At 42.8% G+C, this 19,881-nt stretch overlaps 1 protein-coding gene across 1 annotated transcript in view; it reads right to left on the reverse strand.

The window, feature by feature from the left end:
* The window catches only part of CHD1 (chromodomain helicase DNA binding protein 1), a gene marked incomplete in the record, with an annotated part of 628,386 nt that overhangs the window by 290,244 nt on the left and 318,261 nt on the right, over positions 1 to 19,881 (reverse strand). Inside the window, 2 exon segments of the mRNA XM_053701514.1 lie at positions 12,895 to 12,966; positions 13,082 to 13,234. Of these exon segments, the coding sequence (XP_053557489.1) occupies positions 12,895 to 12,966; positions 13,082 to 13,234 (225 nt within the window).

Below are 19,881 nucleotides of genomic sequence, written 5' to 3' on the forward strand. Positions count from 1 at the left end.
AAAAGGTGTTGCAGCCGCAACATCAGCCACAGAAAAGGCAGGTTTGATAAGATTCAATCTTTCCATCTAAAGGATCCTTAAAAGAAGTACTATCTTCCATAATAGTACATTTAGCAAGAGTAGAAATAGTCCCATCAACCTTAGAGACTTTTTCCCAAAACTCTAATTTAGACACTGGCAAAGGATACAACTTTTTAAACCTTGAAGAAGGAACAAAAGTAGTAACAGCCTTAGACCATTCCTTAGCAATCACATCAGAAATAGCATCAGGAACAGGAAACACCTCAGGAGTAGTCACAGGAGGTTTATAAACAGAATTAAAAAGTTTACTGGATTTATTATCAAAAGGACCAGACTCCTCAATATCTAAAGTTATTAACACTTCTTTTAACAAAGAACGAATATACTCAATCTTAAAAAATAAGATGATTTATCAGTGTCAATGTCTGAAGTAGGATCTTCTGAATCAGAGAGATCCTAATCAGCAGATATATCAGTATGTTGCCGGTTATTACAAAATTTCATCAATATTATGAGAAGTTTTAAAAGACCTTTGATGTTTATTTAAAGGCGGTATAGCAGCCATAGCCTTCTGTATCGCATCAGCAATATAATTTTTCATATCAATAGGGATATCATGTACTTTAGATGTTGAAGGGACAACAGCAACAGATACTGTACTAGCACTAATAGAAACCTTTTCTGCATTCAAAAGCTTATGACAACTGTTACATACTACAGCTGGAGATATAATCTCCACTAGTTTACAACAGATACACTTAGCTTTGGTAGAACTGTGTTCATGCAGCATGGTTCCTACAGCAGTTTCTGAGACAGGATCAGATTGAGACATCTTGTAAATGTAAAAAACAACATTAAACAGAAATACCTTATTTCCACATATAGCAGTTTAAGGAATGGGAAAAAATGCAAATGCTAAATTGGCAACAAAAGCAAATAACATAGCCCGCTGAGCATAAAGAAGGCAAGGAGTATATAGGAAGTGATGTAAAATAAAACTAAATTTTTTTGCGCCAAGTATGACGCACAACACAAAACGAAGTTAAGACATTTTTTGGCGCCAACAAACATCCGGAAATGACACAACTCACGTCATAACAATTTCACGCCAAACAACCTAGCGTCAACTAAGACGCATGAAATGACGATTTTGTATCATGACAGATGCACATTCGCGCCCAAATTTTTTTTTCTCGCGCCAAAAATGACGCAATAAACAGCATTTTGCGCCCTAGCAAGCCTAATTTGCCCAAGTCTAATTGAAAAAAAAAAAACCATAATTTATGCTTACCTGATAAATTCCTTTCTTCTGTAGTGTGATCAGTCCACGGGTCATCATTACTTCTGGGATATTACTCCTCCCCAACAGGAAGTGCAAGAGGATTCACCCAGCAGAGCTGCACATAGCTCCTCCCCTCTACGTCACTCCCAGTCATTCGACCAAGGACCAACAAGAAAGGAAAAGCCAAGAGTGAAGTGGTGACTGGAGTATAAATTAAAAAATATTTACCTGCCTTAAAAACAGGGCGGGCCGTGGACTGATCACACTACAGAAGAAAGGAATTTATCAGGTAAGCATAAATTATGTTTTCTTCTGTTAAGTGTGATCAGTCCACGGGTCATCATTACTTCTGGGATACCAATACCAAAGCAAAAGTACACGGATGACGGGAGGGATAGGCAGGCTCTTTATACAGAAGGAACCACTGCCTGAAGAACCTTTCTCCCAAAAATAGCCTCCGATGAAGCAAGTGTCAAATTTGTAAAATTTGGAAAAAGTATGAAGCGAAGACCAAGTTGCAGCCTTGCAAATCTGTTCAACAGAGGCCTCATTCTTGAAGGCCCAAGTGGAAGCCACAGCTCTAGTAGAATGAGCTGTAATTCTTTCAGGAGGCTGCTGTCCAGCAGTCTCATAAGCTAAACGAATTATGCTACGAAGCCAAAAAGAAAGAGAGGTAGCGGAAGCTTTTTGACCTCTCCTCTGCCCAGAGTAAATGACAAACAGAGAAGACGTTTGTCGAAATTCCTTAGTTGCCTGTAAGTAAAATTTTAGAGCACGGACTACATCCAGGTTGTGCAGTAGACGTTCCTTCTTTGAAGAAGGATTTGGGCATAAAGAAGGAACAACAATCTCTTGATTGATATTCCTGTTAGTAACTACCTTAGGTAAGAACCCAGGTTTAGTACGCAGGACTACCTTATCCGAATGAAAAATCAAATAAGGAGAATCACAATGTAAGGCTGATAATTCAGAGACTCTTCGAGCCGAGGAAATAGCCATTAAAAATAGAACTTTCCAAGATAACAACTTTATATCAATGGAATGAAGGGGTTCAAACGGAACGCCCTGTAAAACATTAAGAACAAGGTTTAAACTCCATGGTGGAGCAACAGTTTTAAACACAGGCTTAATCCTGGCCAAAGCCTGACAAAAAGCCTGGACGTCAGGAACTTCTGACAGACGTTTGTGTAACAGAATGGACAGAGCTGAGATCTGTCCCTTTAATGAACTAGCAGATAAACCCTTTTCTAAACCTTCTTGTAGAAAAGACAATATCCTAGGAATCCTAACCTTACTCCAAGAGTAACCTTTGGATTCACACCAATATAGGTATTTACGCCATATCTTATGGTAAATCTTTCTGGTAACAGGTTTCCTAGCCTGTATTAAGGTATCAAGCGTTCATATTTCCAAGCAGTCAGCTTCAGAGAAGTTAGATTTTGATGTTTGAAGGGACCCTGTATCAGAAGGTCCTGTTTCAGAGGTAGAGACCAAGGTGGACAGGATGACATGTCCACCAGGTCTGCATACCAAGTCCTGCGTGGCCACGCAGGTGCTATTAGAATCACTGATGCTCTCTCTTGTTTGATTCTGGCAATCAATCGAGGAAGTAACGGGAAGGGTGGAAACACGTAAGCCATCCTGAAGTCCCAAGGTGCTGTCAGAGCATCTATCAGGACTGCTCCTGGATCTGGACCCGTAACGAGGAAGCTTGGCGTTCTGTCGAGACGCCATGAGATCTATCTCTGGTTTGCCCCAACGTCGAAGTATTTGGGCAAAGACCTCCGGATGAAGTTCCCACTCCCCCGGATGAAAAGTCTGACGACTTAAGAAATCCGCCTCCCAGTTCTCCACTCCCGGGATGTGGATTGCTGACAGGTGGCAAGAGTGAGACTCTGCCCAGCGAATTATCTTTGATACTTCCATCATAGCTAGGGAGCTTCTTGTCCCTCCCTGATGGTTGATGTAAGCTACAGTCGTGATGTTGTCCGACTGAAACCTGATGAACCCCCGAGTTGTCAACTGGGGCCAAGCCAGGAGGGCATTGAGAACTGCTCTCAATTCCAGAATGTTTATTGGCAGGAGACTCTCCTCCTGACTCCATTGTCCCTGAGCCTTCAGAGAATTCCAGACGGCACCCCAACCTAGAAGGCTGGCGTCTGTTGTTACAATTGTCCAGTCTGGTCTGCTGAATGGCATCCCCCTGGACAGATGTGGCCGAGAAAGCCACCATAGAAGAGAATTTCTGGTCTCTTGATCCAGATTCAGAGAAGGGGATAAGTCTGAGTAATCCCCATTCCACTGACTTAACATGCACAGTTGCAGTGGTCTGAGGTGTAAGCGTGCAAAGGGTACTATGTCCATTGCCGCTACCATTAAGCCGATTACCTCCATGCATTGAGCCACTGACGGGTGTTGAATGGAATGAAGGGTGCGGCAAGCACTTTGAAGTCTTGTTAGCCTGTCCTCTGTCAGGTAAATCTTCATTTCTACAGAATCTATAAGAGTCCCCAGGAAGGGAACTCTTGTGAGTGGAACGAGTGAACTTTTCTTTTCGTTCACCTTCCATCCATGTGACCTTAGAAATGCCAGCACTAACTCTGTATGAGACTTGGCAGTTTGAAAGCTTGAAGCTTGTATCAGAATGTCGTCTAGGTATGGAGCTACCGAGATTCCCCGCGGTCTTAGTACCGCCAGAAGAGCACCCAGAACCTTTGTGAAGATTCTTGGAGCTGTAGCCAATCCGAATGGAAGAGCCACAAACTGGTAATGCCTGTCTAGGAAGGCAAACCTTAGGTACCGATAATGATCTTTGTGAATCGGTATGTGAAGGTAAGCATCTTTTAAATCTACAGTGGTCATGTACTGACCCTCTTGGATCATAGGTAAAATTGTCCGAATAGTCTCCATCTTGAACGATGGAACTCTTAGGAATTTGTTTAGGATCTTTAAGTCCAAGGATTGGTCTGAAAGTTCCCTCTTTTTTGGGAACCACAAACAGATTTGAGTAAAACCCCTGTCCCTGTTCCGATCGTGGAACTGGATGGATTACTCCCATTAACAAGAGCTCTTGTACGCAGCGTAGAAACGCCTCTTTCTTTGTCTGGATTGTTGACAATCTTGACAGATGAAATCTCTCTCTTGGAGGAGAGTATTTGAAGTCCAGAAGGTATCCCTGAGATATTATCTCTAGCGCCCAGGGATCCTGAACATCTCTTGCCCAAGCCTGGGCGAAGAGAGAAAGTCTGCCCCCCACTAGATCCGATCCCGGATCGGGGGCCCTCAATTCATGCTGTTTTAGGGGCAGCAGCAGGTTTCCTAGTCTGCTTGCCCTTGTTCCAGGACTGGTTAGGTTTCCAGCCTTGTCTGTAGCGAGCAACAGCTCCTTCCTGTTTTGGTGCAGAGGAAGTTGATGCTGCTCCTGCTTTGAAATTACGAAAGGAACGAAAATTAGACTGTCTAGTCTTGGCTTTGGCTTTGTCCTGAGGCAGGGCATGGCCTTTACCTCCTGTAATGTCAGCGATAATCTCTTTCAACCCGGGCCCGAATAAGGTCTGCCCTTTGAAAGGTATATTAAGCAATTTAGACTTAGAAGTAACATCAGCTGACCAGGATTTTAGCCACAGCGCCCTGGTTGCCTGAATGGCGAATCCTGAATTCTTCGCCGTAAGTTTAGTAAGATGTACTACGGCCTCCGAAATGAATGAATTAGCTAGTTTAAGGACTCTAAGCCTGTCCGTAATGTCGTCCAGAGTAGCTGAACCAATGTTCTCTTCCAGAGACTCAATCCAGAATGCCGCTGCAGCCGTGATCGGCGCAATGCATGCAAGGGGTTGCAATATAAAACCTTGTTGAACAAACATTTTCTTAAGGTAACCCTCTAATTTTTTATCCATTGGATCTGAAAAAGCACAGCTATCCTCCACCGGGATAGTGGTACGCTTAGCTAAGGTAGAAACTGCTCCCTCCACCTTAGGGACCGTTTGCCATAAGTCCCTTGTGGTGGCGTCTATTGGAAACATTTTTCTAAATATCGGAGGGGGTGAGAACGGCACACCGGGTCTATCCCACTCCTTAGTAACAATTTCAGTAAGTCTCTTAGGTATAGGAAAAACCTCAGTACTCGTCGGTACCGCAAAATATTTATCCAACCTACACATTTTCTCTGGTATTGCAACTGTGTTACAATCATTCAGAGCCGCTAACACCTCCCCTAGTAATACACGGAGGTTTTCCAGTTTAAATTTAAAATTTTAAATATCTGAATCCAGTCTGTTTGGATCAGAACCGTCACCCACAGAATGAAGCTCTCCGTCCTCATGTTCTGCCACCTGTGACGCAGTGTCTGACATGGCCCTAATATTATCAGCGCACTCTGTTCTCACCCCAGAGTGATCACGCTTACCTCTTAGCTCTGGTAATTTAGCCAAAACCTCAGTCATAACAGTAGCCATATCCTGTAATGTGATTTGTAATGGCCGCCCAGATGTACTCGGCGCTACAATATCACGCACCTCCTTCTGAGCGGGAGATGTAGGTACTGACACGTGAGGCGAGTTAGTCGGCATAACTCTCCCCTCGTTGTTTGGTGAAATTTGTTCAATTTGTACAGATTGACTTTTATTTAAAGTAGCATCAATACAGTTAGTACATAAATTTCTATTGGGCTCCACTTTGGCATTGCAACAAATGACACAGGTATCATCCTCTGAATCAGACATGTTTAACACACTAGCAAATAAACTTGTAACTTGGAAATACAATTCAATTAGAATAATATTAAAACGTACTGTGCCTTTAAGAAGCACAGAAGATCTATGACAGTTGAAAATTAATAAATTGAAACAGTTATAGCCTCAATCCTTGTAAATAACACAACTTTAGCAAAGGTTTAATCCCATTAGCAAAGATAACAAATTCTGAAAGCAGGAAACAAATTACAGAATAAACGTTTTTTTATCTCAGTCAAACTATAATTCTCACAGCTCTGCTGAGAGAAATTACCTCCCTCAAAATAAGTTTTGAAGACCCCTGAGCTCTGTAGAGATGAACCGGATCATGCAAGGAATACAATGAGTTGCTGACTGAAATATTTGATGCGTAGTAAAAGCGCCAAAAAACGGCCCCTCCCCCTCACACACAGCAGTGAGGGAGAACAGAAACTGTCAGAAAACAGATTAAGCAACTGCCAAGTGGAAAAATAGTGCCCAAACATTTATTCACTCAGTACCTCAGTAAATGAAAACGATTTTACATTCCAGCAAAAACGTTAAACATAATCTCTAGTTATTAAACAGCTTTATGTATTTCTTACAGTGTAATTCTAGTGAAGTACCATTCCCCAGAATACTGAAGTGTAAAGTATACATACATGACATTATATCGGTATGGCAGGATTTTCTCATCAATTCCATTGTCAGAAAATAAAAACTGCTACATACCTCTATGCAGATTCATCTGCCCGCTGTCCCCTGATCTGAAGTTTACCTCTCCTCAGATGGCCGAGAAACAGCAATATGATCTTAACTACTCCGGCTAAAATCATAACAAAAACTCTGGTAGATTCTTCTTCAAACTCTGCCAGAGAGATAATAACACACTCCGGTGCTATTTTAAAATAACAAACTTTTGATTGAAGATATAAAACTAAGTATAATTACCATAGTCCTCTGACACATCCTATCTAGTCGTTGGGTGCAAGAGAATGACTGGGAGTGACGTAGAGGGGAGGAGCTATGTGCAGCTCTGCTGGGTGAATCCTCTTGCACTTCCTGTTGGGGAGGAGTAATATCCCAGAAGTAATGATGACCCGTGGACTGATCACACTTAACAGAAGAAAGACTATACTCCAGGTAAGAAACTTCCTAAACATGATTCCCATAATGAAAGTGCTGGACTGCAAAGGGAATACACATAGACCTGACTCATGGCAAATGTAAGTAAAATACATATATTTAAAACTTTAGATCAATACATAAATCGCCAAACCATAGCTGAGAGTGTCTTAAAATGATACATACTGTACTTACCGGAAGACACCCATCCCATATAGCCAAACCAGTACTGAAAGCTATCAGAAGAGGTAATGGTATATAAGAGTATATCGATCGATCTGAAAAGGGAGGTAGGAGATTAATCCCTACGACCGATAAGAGAATCCTTAAAAAGACTTCCAGCAGGGAAAACCATAAAATCAAACAGGCAATACTCTCTTCACATCCCTCTGACAAACACTGTACTCAGAAGAATTGGGCTTCAGAATGCTTAGAAGTGCTTATCACAGAAGAAATCATAAAAATCAAGCACAAACTTACTTCACCACCTCCATAGGAGGTAAAGTTTGTAAAACTGAATTGTGGGTGTGGTGAGGGGTGTATTTATAGGTATTTTGAGGTATGGGAAACATTGCTCCTCCTGGTAGGATTGTATATCCCATACGTCACTAGCTCATGGACTCTTGCCAATTACATGAAAGAAAAGAAAATTATCAGGTAAGCATAATTTATGTTTTTCTTCTTAAATGGAAAGAGTCCACTTTTGGGAAAACAATACCCAAGCTATAGAGGACACTGAATACCAAGACGGGAGGGTACATTAGGCAGCCCATTCTGAGAGCACCAAGCCTGAAACCACTGCCCACAAAATACAGCAGCTTCGTCCGAAGCCGAGAAAACTTTAAAAGGAAAAACCCCAAGGACACTGACCCGTAGGTAGTCCAGAGCCCAGTTAGAGACCGCAAAATCGGACTCAACTGAGCCAACAGGCCTCCAGGAGACACCGTCGCCTAACAGTCAATCCCTCACCACTGTCCCTTCAGTAAAGAAGGGAACACCAGCATAAACTCCCAAAGGGATAGGATCAGGAGAAACGAAAGAAAAAAACGAAAGGTCACAAATCCATAAAGGAAAATCCCCCAGAGCAAGCCCAGCTCACAAGGGCCCAAAGGTGTCCCGGCAGACACAAGGGCCCAAAGGTGTCCCGGCAGACACAAGGGCCCAAAGGTGTCCCGGCAGACACAAGGGCCCAAAGGTGTCCCGGCAGACACAAGGGCCCAAAGGTGTCCCGGCAGACACAAGGGCCCAAAGGTGTCCCGGCAGACACAAGGGCCCAAAGGTGTCCCGGCAGACACAAGGGCCCAAAGGTGTCCCGGCAGACACAAGGGCCCAAAGGTGTCCCGGCAGACACAAGGGCCCAAAGGTGTCCCGGCAGACACAAGGGCCCAAAGGTGTCCCGGCAGACACAAGGGCCCAAAGGTGTCCCGGCAGACACAAGGGCCCAAAGGTGTCCCGGCAGACACAAGGGCCCAAAGGTGTCCCGGCAGACACAAGGGCCCAAAGGTGTCCCGGCAGACACAAGGGCCCAAAGGTGTCCCGGCAGACACAAGGGCCCAAAGGTGTCCCGGCAGACACAAGGGCCCAAAGGTGTCCCGGAGGTATAGGACCAGGCATAGAAACAGAGAAAACTCTCTCTCAAACGTTGTGCAAAAGCACCAAAAGACAACAGAAGACTGAGTCCTCACATAGTCCGAACTTGGAACACAAGTATTCCGCAACAAAAAAAGTGTAACAGACCTAGACGAAAAACCATGAGTCAAGAACACGCCGCCATCCTCAGGATGACACAGAGAATACTTGCCGAGAGCAAAAGCGGCCATCAAAAGACAACTCACAGACAGAGGGCACACTCTAGGCAATCCAAGCCGCCAGACCTACCCACAGGTCTTCCAAAAAAGGGAGAATCATAACTTCCACAAGGTCGCCCAAGAAAGAGAAGTGACACCCAGAATCCGAGGTAGAGCAATCCTAGACCCTCTTCATGTAAGCTTAGGGAGCTAGCTAGCTACTATGCCCACCTAGATCCTGGAGATAACATCTCTCAGAACCCAACGGCAGGTCTGAAATAGGGGAAAAGAACCCCAAAACCAGCTCAAAACGAGCGGAAGAATGGCCACAGCCAATCCAACAAAACACAGGTGAAACCCGATTTCTTAGAACAGACAACAGGACCGTAGACCCAAAGAATCTAGCAAAAGGTCCAACTTAGTCTTGACACAGAGCCAATAAGTCTCAACATGGAACTTAACAACCCAGAGAGAATATCCCTCTCAGCTAGGGAAGCTCACAGCTCCTATCTCCTGATCCAGGAGAAGCCTTAAGAAAGGGACCACATCTCCATAAAAAGGAGACTAAGCTCTCACCCAAGAAGGGAAAAAGGCTAAAAGACAGCACTTTCCACCAGTCACAAAGTCACAGGTTAAAGGAGAGATCAATTCCCAACTCAGAAGCCCTGAGAAAGTGATTTCCCTAAAATCTATCCTGCTAACACGCAACCAATGTGCAAAAGTAGCAGCAGTGACACAAAGTCCATTCACCTGCAGAACAGTGAATTCAATGAATACTACAGCAAGCTTACCAAGGGAAACCGCCTAAGGAGCAAAACACTCAGAAAACCTAGCCAATCAGACCATCTCCCAGGCCCTTAAAAGGAGGCCTAACGTGGAGACCACAAAGGAGGACCAAACGTTTTAGAAACACAGCTAGACAGTACACAGTCTATGTGCAATAGCTGCAGCTGGCTACATTCTGCAAACCAACCGCTGAAAGGCAGCCAAACTACCCTTCAAAACTACTAGCTGCTGAGGACCAAGTCCAAAGCACAATCCCCGAGCCTCAAAGGAAAAAGGCTAAATCTCTCACTCGGTGGTAAGAAGGCGCTAAAGCCCTCTTACTCTCCACCACGTGGGGTAGGAACTCTAGGGTCCGACAATACCAGACGCAAGAGAATGATGCAGCAGAAACTCCACTGACCCCAGTCATCCAAATTGAAAGCTATAAGGACAGACAATCCTTCCGGCCTTGTAGACCCACAGGTCCTCTAGAATGCTTAGTTTAATGTAAAACAAATGATAACATGAGCACTCGGCACCTCGCCCACACCAGCCAAACAGAACGGCACCACATGTCTGAACAGCAACAAGACAGAACCGAACCCAACAAGACCTGTCTGTACCCGTCAAGATGTATAATTCCTCCCTCAGAGGGGAAGAAGAGAAAACAGACAAACATAGGACTAACATGTCCCCAAAACACTTCCGCAGAAGTAACAGAGTTTAAGATTCCCAAAGGAAAATAAACAAATTAGACATACTAATCGGATAAAAAAGAAAATATAAGGCAACCCGTAGGTTAAGGCCCAATAAGAAAACAGGCCTACCGCAGGACCAGCCAAACGGAGCCCTAATCTTCCAAAAAACTGGGAAGGATCTAAAAAAAGAACAGTCAGGAGATTACATCATCCCCACATGTCTATTGAGGTGCATTATTCGAAGCAGACAGAAAATTCCTGTATCCAAGAAGGATAGGATCATTTAATAACTGAAAAACATGTCTGAGTAAGACGCGAAGGCGCGCCACTCTGTAATGAAAGGCACAACACTCAAGGACAGTTACACCCGCAGGGAACTGTACAGGCCCTCCCCAAGGGGGTAGGCCCGGGACAATAGGGAACGAGCACAATCGCGCATAAACGTCTGGACTCTGCAGACGAATAATCACCAAGAATAAGTGGAAGCGAAAACGTGCTGCAACATCCGAGGGGAACAAGCTGCCCTGTGTGGAGGAATAATCATAATTTGGGTTACCCGCATGTGAAGAAGTATGGAGCGGTAGGGAACTCGCCTCTTGGAGGACAGGACCCCCAGAAGCGGATGGCTCAGCTGACCCTTGATTCCCTGAGCCCGAGAAACCAGACGCTCTAATACGGCACACAGACCCGGACGAAGAATCTGAAATTAGAACAGTCTCAGTATCAGAATCCTTCATAACTGGATAGAGAATATGGCAATTTGGACTATTTTAAGACAAAACAAAACGGCAACTGACACCCCCAATGGCTGGGGCAATCACCACCTCTTATGAACCAGGCCCCTGCAAACTAGAATTTCTACGTCGCCACACAGTCAGGAATGCGGAAATAGAGGGCGGAACGTAATCACGCCCGGTCAGAAGGTAAACCGTTTAGTCCAAAGAAGCGCGCCCACCCATAAGGTTGAGTAACTTCGAAAGGCTTTAATGTTCCAAGCCATGTGCCCATTTAACACTACACATAAGCAGATTGAATCACATAAACATGATTAAAAAAAACCTTGTTCAATAACCCCCCCTCAGGAGATATTAACCCTTGATTCCAAGATACTAAAGGAGACTCACTGAGACCCTTATGTTAAGTTAGTCCCGCAAGGTGGTAGCCTCTTAGGAAAACATTAGTACAGTAGAGTCACAAAGAAAGAAAATGAAACGATCTTACCGGAATCTACACCATGGAACAGAAACACGGCCCTTCAAGTGTGACGGAGAGCAGCATCGCCTCCGCCATGGACTTGAGAGAAGAAAGCAGGCAGCAGAGCGAAGTTCGACGCCGATTGCTTGAGGAGCTGTTAACATGAGTCTGGATGGTTTCGCAGAAAGACTCTTCCTGCATCTCCGGACTAACTTTCATCCAAGCCCTCCCTGAGAGACTGATAGGATTACTTAAAACTCCTGTCCCATGTCGAAGAGTACCACCCTCCATAAGAGACAAAAACAAAAATTCTGACACTTCTCTGCCAACCTCCTGGGACAAAAGGCAAAGAATGACTGGGGGATGAGGGGAGTGGGATGAGTATTTAAGCCTTTGGCTAGGGTGTCTGTCTCCTCCTGGTGGCCAGGTTCTTATTTCCCAAAAGCAGCTGTGGACTCTTTCCATTTAAGAAGAAAACAGGTGACTTACAAACAGCAAGGGTGTAAACTAGGGTTGCCACCTCGACCATGTTTTCCTGGACAATTATGAGTTACACATGTTGCAGGGAGGAAACATGAATAGTGCTGTCTAGGGTTTGCAGTGCATGTTGCCCTCTGCACACCCTGCAGTATGGGTAACTCATAAGTGTCCAGGAAAACATGGCTGAGGTGGCCACCCTAGTTGTAAACAGAGATTATGGTCTGAAAAAGCAGATGGTCCTGAATAGAGTCTGAAAAATACTCAGGACCAAATGTAAAACAATTATACTCTAGAAGCTTTGCAAAATTAGCTGATAAACAGAAATACATAAAACTTGTTTGTGAAATGCTAGGATTGACCATTGGGACAAATAAAGGGGACTTTTTAATCATGAAGTATAAAATACTTCATGCTGAAAGCTCCTTTATTTGTTTCAAGTGTTGCCGCACTGAGCTGCTAAGGCAGCCCACGGCAGAACGCTGTTTTGCTTGAGGTGACTTTTTCACTTATTAGCCAATAGCAATGCGGGAAATTTGGCTCGTCTCCCTGTGGCGCCAGATTTTCTGCACACCATTTGCTAAGAGGTGGAAACGTCACCTCTTAACAAAAAAGCGTTCTGTCGTGGCCCGCCTGAGCAGCTCAGTGCGGCAAAGCTTGAAACAAATAAAGGAGCTTTCAATGGTCAATCCTAGCGTTTCACAAAACGCTAGGATTGACTTTCACTTTAATATTTATTTTTAACTTAAATGTTAGTCCTAAAAAAAAAAAAAAATCACCTGGCTTTAAAGTTCAATAAAGTTACAATACAAAGCTTTCTTTGAACTAAATCTCACCTCTGATCCTTCAGCATTAAAATGATCTAGTGCTTGTTTTCTTATTTCTCCCTTGATGGATCCATCTAATCTCTAGAAAGGTGGGGAAGCATATAGAGCGGTTAAAATTTAAGAACAAATAGTAAAAACATGTTTAAAACTAAAATCGCTATAAGTCACTTTATCACATTAAAATTTGTCAATTTACCTGAAAGGGAAACAGCCGTGACTTTAAATATTCTGCAAGGATGTCCAGCATCCGTACCATTTGTGAGAAGATAAGAACTCTGTTACCACGTTCTCTCAGCCGCAATAAAAGCTTGTCCAGAAGTATTAGTTTTCCACTGCTCTTAATTAAATGCTAAGATACAGGAAGAGAAGAAAAAATTAATTAAAAATAAAGACCATTTTCTTCTGAAGCAGCACACAAATTTTTTAAATTGACCGTAAATCATTATTCATAAAAGCTGACAATGCCCTATATGGATTGAATCCACATTGTTTGGGACTATGTTTATGTGGCTCTTGCTAGGTTATTGTTCCCAAGAAATGCCCATACAGATGAATATATTTTCAATTTATATGCTTACATCAATTTCTTCTTACAAAAATGTTATTGGTTTGAAATCTTATAAGCTATCCCAATTGTCTCTCTAGGAGAGTCATTTGGATGTTTTGCAATGACAACAAACTATATTCTAATATCACCCATGCATTGGGGATTTTTGCAGAGCGTCACTTTTTAGATCGAGAACCATTTATGTCTTCTACACAAGCTGATTTTTTGCTGAAACGTATTTCTTTCATTCTGCAATACTAGTTTGCTTTCAAGGACGAGTATTATCTCCAAGTCAAGGGGACAGCCATGAGAACCATGTTTTGCTAACCTGCATATGAGTTAACTAGAATCAGAAATGTATTTTTGCTTTAAGGGACATTTTACACTAGATTTCTCTTATGTAAATGTTTTGTAGATGATCCATTTATATAGCCCATCTGGGGGTGTTTGTAAAAAAACATTTTGCTGATTTTCAGACTCTTAACTGAGCGCAAAAGTTTTATACTCCAGCTTGCTTCAGTTTGTGTAAAGAGTCTTTTCATATGCAAGGGAGTGGGAAGTGTCTACTTTTCCTGGGTTCTCAATCTATTTCAGTGGGTGTCCCAGCCTAACTTCATCAACAGTGCTAAATTGGGAGCTTCTAAGTAAATTTTTAAAAGGTTTTATACTGGTTTTTACATCAGTTTATATGCATATTCTTTATAGTAGTATCTATTACATGCAGTTATATAAAAAAGATGTATACTGTCCCTTTAAACTATGGTGCAAAACTGGTATTCTATGGTCACTACATTGACAAACTCATTTTAATCTGAGAAGGGGATATAATATCTGCTATGTCATTTGTTTTACACCTTAAAAAAAAAAAAAAATCTATGGGTCTCACACATTTTCTCATCAATCTTCCCATAGGACTGAATTCTAGTTTCTTCTTCCAAAGGAATTATTTTTGCATTTTAAACCTGTAGGTAGGAATAGTTTTTTACACTATACTAGTAGCCACTATTTACCTTGTTGAAATAATGTACCCTCTGGACAATATTGTAGAATATGTAGGAATTCTAGTCTATTAGCGGACAATACTAAACAAGGTAATATTCTTACTATCAGATTTCTGGAAAAAGGATATCACTTGGAACTAGTGGAAAAAGGTTTCTAAAAGAGCTACAGCTTTGAATAGAAATGGTCTTCTTAAACCCAACTAATAAATTGGTGACTACCAATTCATTGTCTATTAGGGCCTACTTTATCACTAGGTACACTTGCAATCAGAAAACATTACCACATTATTAAACAATACTATTCTTAAAGATATCATTGGTAACAGGCCACTACGTCTTTAAACAGGCACAGACACTTGAAACAAATTGTCACCGAGCAAGGTAGTAGTGAGTAATAAAGGAACAGTACCTAAGAAAAACAATAGGAATATTTCCATAGTGCTACCCGTAAGTCTAAGACAGAAGTCCCACAGGGTGCAGATTTATTTCTCATTGGAGTCTTATATTTTTAATCTAATGTCACTGAACACAAGTCACCTATTAAAAGTCACCTTAGTTGCAGCTCTGATTATATTATCTATTTACTTACATGCAAGTGCAGGGCCCAATACATAGGACACACCTGCCGTAAAGTCAGCACTAGATGGAATGATTATAATTGCAATATGAAAGGGAAGGATAAACAGTGTTATTGAACATAGCCAGAAATATCACCAAAAAAATGCAAATGTATTCACTAAAATCCTGTTTAACAAATTAACCCTTCTCCTTATTACAACTGTTACAATTAGTTGAGACAGCTTTTTTGGATCCATAAATTACAAAAACTGAGTCCCTCTGGTCGTAGCACAGATGCTTTTGATCATTATTTATACTTATTAATTGATTACTGTTATTTTTAACATGAATATCGGTAGTGTATGTAATATTAATTTTTAGTTACTGATGTACATTTATAAATTTTTGTGTTATTAATTTTAAATACCTATTCATTATTTTTCATTAGGAGGATTAACTCTCATTAAACAATTTTTATTTCACATTAAACATTTTTGCAAACAGATACTAATAGAATAGATTCCCTTAATGGATTACAAAACTTGACAAAAAATACAGAGAGTCAAACATATTTATAATGAGCAATAAGAGCAGAGTTGCATAAACGTACTTTTATAGAAAAATGAAGCTTCTTTCTAGTATAAAATTGCTTATTAGATTTAGTAAATTACGTCACATAATAAAAAGGGGCAATAAATCATTCAATCCGACGAATTAATCTTCAGTGCAATGAATACGTTAAGTCAAACATGGCGTTACAGATCGTATGTGCAATCGTAAGGATACGGTCACGCATGTGCACTGTGTGTCTGCACACTCTTCAATACCGAATATTCAATATGTGCTCCTGCAGACACCTCTAACGCTATGGTCTGGGATGCTAAGCTGTTAGTTGACTAACAGCTTTGGTGATGTCTGAAGCTAAGTAGTGGAGCTTGAGCATTGTGGGGAATGGCGGCCATGTTCCTACCTAGGTAGACCCCCCAGAAAGGACTCTGATGAGTCCCACAGGGGTTTAGAAACCCAGTTATTTGCCAGTCGTGGACTAATCACCTATATGAAAGAAAAACATAATTTATGCTTACCTGATAAATTTATTTCTCTTGTAGTGTAGTCAGTCCACGGGTCATCCATTACTTATGGGATTATATCTCTTCCCCAACAGGAAGTTGCAAGAGGATCACCCAAGCAGAGCTGCTATATAGCTCCTCCCCTCACATGTCATATCCAGTCATTCGACCGAAACAAGACGAGAAAGGAGAAACCATAGGGTGCAGTGGTGACTGGAGTTTAATTAAAATTTAGATCTGCCTTAAAAGACAGGGCGGGCCGTGGACTGACTACACTACAAGAGAAATAAATTTATCAGGTAAGCATAAATTATGTTTTCTCTTGTTAAGTGTAGTCAGTCCACGGGTCATCCATTACTTATGGGATACCAATACCAAAGCTAAAGTACACGGATGAAGGGAGGGACAAGGCAGGAACTTTAAACGGAGGGAACCACTGCCTGAAGTACCTTTCTCCCAAAAATAGCCTCCGAAGAAGCAAAAGTGTCAAATTTGTAAAATTTTGAAAAAGTGTGAAGTGAAGACCAAGTCGCAGCCTTGCAAATCTGTTCAACAGAAGCCTCATTTTTAAAGGCCCAGGTGGAAGCCACAGCTCTAGTAGAATGAGCTGTAATTCTTTCAGGAGGCTGCTGTCCAGCAGTCTCATAGGCTAAACGTATTATGCTACGAAGCCAAAAGGAGAGAGAGGTAGCCGAAGCATTTTGACCTCTCCTCTGTCCAGAGTAAACGACAAACAGGGAAGAAGTTTACAGGCAACTAAAGATTTTCGTCAAATAGAACTTCAGGGCACAGACTACGTCCAGATTATGCAAAAGTCGTTCCTTCTTTGAAGAAGGGTTAGGACACAATGATGGAACAACAATCTCTTGATTGATATTCCTGTTAGAAACTACCTTAGGTAAGAACCCAGGTTTAGTACGCAGAACTACCTTGTCTGAATGAAAAATCAGATAAGGAGAATCACAATGTAAGGCAGATAACTCAGAGACTCTTCGAGCCGAGGAAATAGCCATCAAAAACAGAACTTTCCAAGATAACAGCTTGATATCAATGGAATGAAGGGGTTCAAATGGAACGCCTTGCAGAACGTTAAGAACTAAGTTTAAGCTCCACGGCGGAGCAACAGTCTTAAACACAGGCTTAATCCTAGCCAAAGCCTGACAAAAAGACTGAACGTCTGGAATTTCTGCCAGACGTTTGTGTAGAAGAATAGACAGAGCAAAAATCTGTCCCTTTAACGAACTAGCGGATAAGCCCTTTTCTAAACCCTCTTGTAGAAAAGACAATATCCTAGGAATCCTAACCTTACTCCATGAGTAACTCTTGGATTCGCACCAATATAAATATTTACGCCATATCTTATGGTAAATTCTTCTGGTAACAGGTTTCCTAGCCTGTATTAAGGTATCAATAACCGACTCCGAGAAGCCACGCTTTGATAGAATCAAGCGTTCAATCTCCATGCAGTCAGCCTCAGAGAAATTAGATTTGGATGGTTGAAAGGACCCTGAATTAGAAGGTCCTGCCTCAGAGGCAGAGACCATGGTAGACAGGACGACATGTCCACTAGGTCTGCATACCAAGTCCTGCGTGGCCACGCAGGCGCTATCAGAATCACTGATGCTCTCTCCTGTTTGATCTTGGCAATCAGTCGAGGAAGCATCGGAAATGGTGGAAACACATAAGCCATGTTGAAGACCCAAGGGGCTGTCAGAGCATCTATCAGCACCGCTCCCGGGTCCCTGGACCTGGATCCGTAACAAGGAAGCTTGGCGTTCTGGCGAGACGCCGTGAGATCCAGATCTGGTTTGCCCCAACGATGAATCAGTTGAGCGAAGACCTCCGGATGAAGTTCCCACTCCCCCGGATGAAAAGACTGGCGACTTAGAAAATCCGCCTCCAGGTTCTCCACGCCTGGGATGTAGATCGCTGACAGGTGGCAAGAGTGAGACTCTGCCCAGCGAATTATCTTTGAGACTTCCAACATCGCTAGGGAACTCCTGGTTCCCCCTTGATGATTGATGTAAGCCACAGTCGTGATGTTGTCCGACTGAAATCTGATGAACCTCAGGGTTGCTAACTGAGGCCAAGCTAGAAGAGCATTGAATATTGCTCTTAACTCCAGAATATTTATTGGGAGGAGTTTCTCCTCCTGAGTCCACGATCCCTGAGCCCTCAGGGAATTCCAGACTGCACCCCAACCTAGAAGGCTGGCATCTGTTAAAATTGTCCAATCTGGCCTGCGAAAGGTCATCCCCTTGGACAGGTGGGGCAGAGAAAACCACCATAGAAGAAAATCTCTGGTCTCTTGATCCAGATTTAGTAGAGGGGACAAATCTGAGTAATCCCCATTCCACTGAGTTAGCATGCACAATTGCAGCGGTCTGAGATGCAGGCGCGCAAATGGTACTATGTCCATTGCCGCTACCATTAAGCCGATTACTTCCATGCACTGAGCTACTGACGGGTGTGGAATGGAATGAAGGGCACGGCAAGCATTTAGAAGTTTTGATAACCTGGCCTCCGTCAGGTAAATTTTCATCTCTACAGAATCTATAAGAGTCCCTAGGAAGGGAACCCTTGTGAGTGGTAATAGAGAACTCTTTTCCACGTTCACCTTCCACCCATGCGACCTCAGAAATGCCAGAACTATCTCTGTATGAGACTTGGCAGTTTGAAAACTTGACGCTTGTATCAGAATGTCATCTAGGTACGGAGCCACCGCTATGCCTCGCGGTCTTAGTACCGCCAGAAGTGAGCCCAGAACCTTTTTAAAGATTCTTGGAGCCGTAGCTAACCCGAAGGGAAGAGCTACAAACTGGTAATGCCTGTCTAGGAAGGCAAATCTTAGGTACCGATAATGATCCTTGTGAATCAGTATGTGAAGGTAGGCATACTTTAAGTCCACAGTGGTCATGTACTGACCCTCTTGGATCATGGGTAGGATGGTTCGAATAGTTTCCATTTTGAATGATGGAACTCTTAGGAATTTGTTTAGGATTTTTAAGTCCAAGATTGGTCTGAAGGTTCCCTCTTTCTTGGGAACCACAAACAGATTTGAATAGAATCCTTGCCCGTGTTCCGTCCGCGGAACTGGGTGGATCACCCTCATTAGTAAGAGGTCTTGTACACAGCGTAGAAATGCCTCTTTCTTTATTTGGTTTGCTGATAACCTTGAAAGATGAAATCTCCCTTGTGGAGGAGAAGCTTTGAAGTCCAGAAGATATCCCTGAGATATGATCTCTAACGCCCAGGGATCCTGGACATCTCTTGCCCAAGCCTGGGCGAAGAGAGAAAGTCTGCCCCCCACTAGATCCGTTTCCGGATAGGGGGCCCTCTCTTCATGCTGTCTTAGGGGCAGCAGCAGGTTTTCTGGCCTGCTTGCCCTTGTTCCAGGACTGGTTAGTTTTCCAGCCCTGTCTGTAACGAGCAACAGCTCCTTCCTGTTTTGGAGCAGAGGAAGTTGATGCTGCTCCTGCCTTGAGGTTACGAAAGGCACGAAAATTAGACTGTTTGGCCTTTGATTTGGCCCTGTCCTGAGGCAGAGCATGGCCCTTACCTCCCGTAATGTCAACGATAATTTCTTTCAAGCCGGGCCCGAATAAGGTCTGCCCTTTGAAAGGAATATTAAGCAATTTAGATTTAGAAGTCACGTCAGCTGACCAGGATTTAAGCCATAGCGCTCTGTGCGCTTGGATGGCGAATCCGGAGTTCTTAGCCGTAAGTTTGGTTAAATGTACGACGGCATCAGAAACAAATGCGTTAGCTAGCTTAAGTGCTTTAAGCTTGTTCATAATTTCATCCAATGGAGCTGTGCGAA

Source organism: Bombina bombina, chromosome 2 (genome assembly GCF_027579735.1).
Source record: "Bombina bombina isolate aBomBom1 chromosome 2, aBomBom1.pri, whole genome shotgun sequence".
In the NCBI taxonomy this organism is placed as follows: Eukaryota; Metazoa; Chordata; class Amphibia; order Anura; family Bombinatoridae; genus Bombina; species Bombina bombina.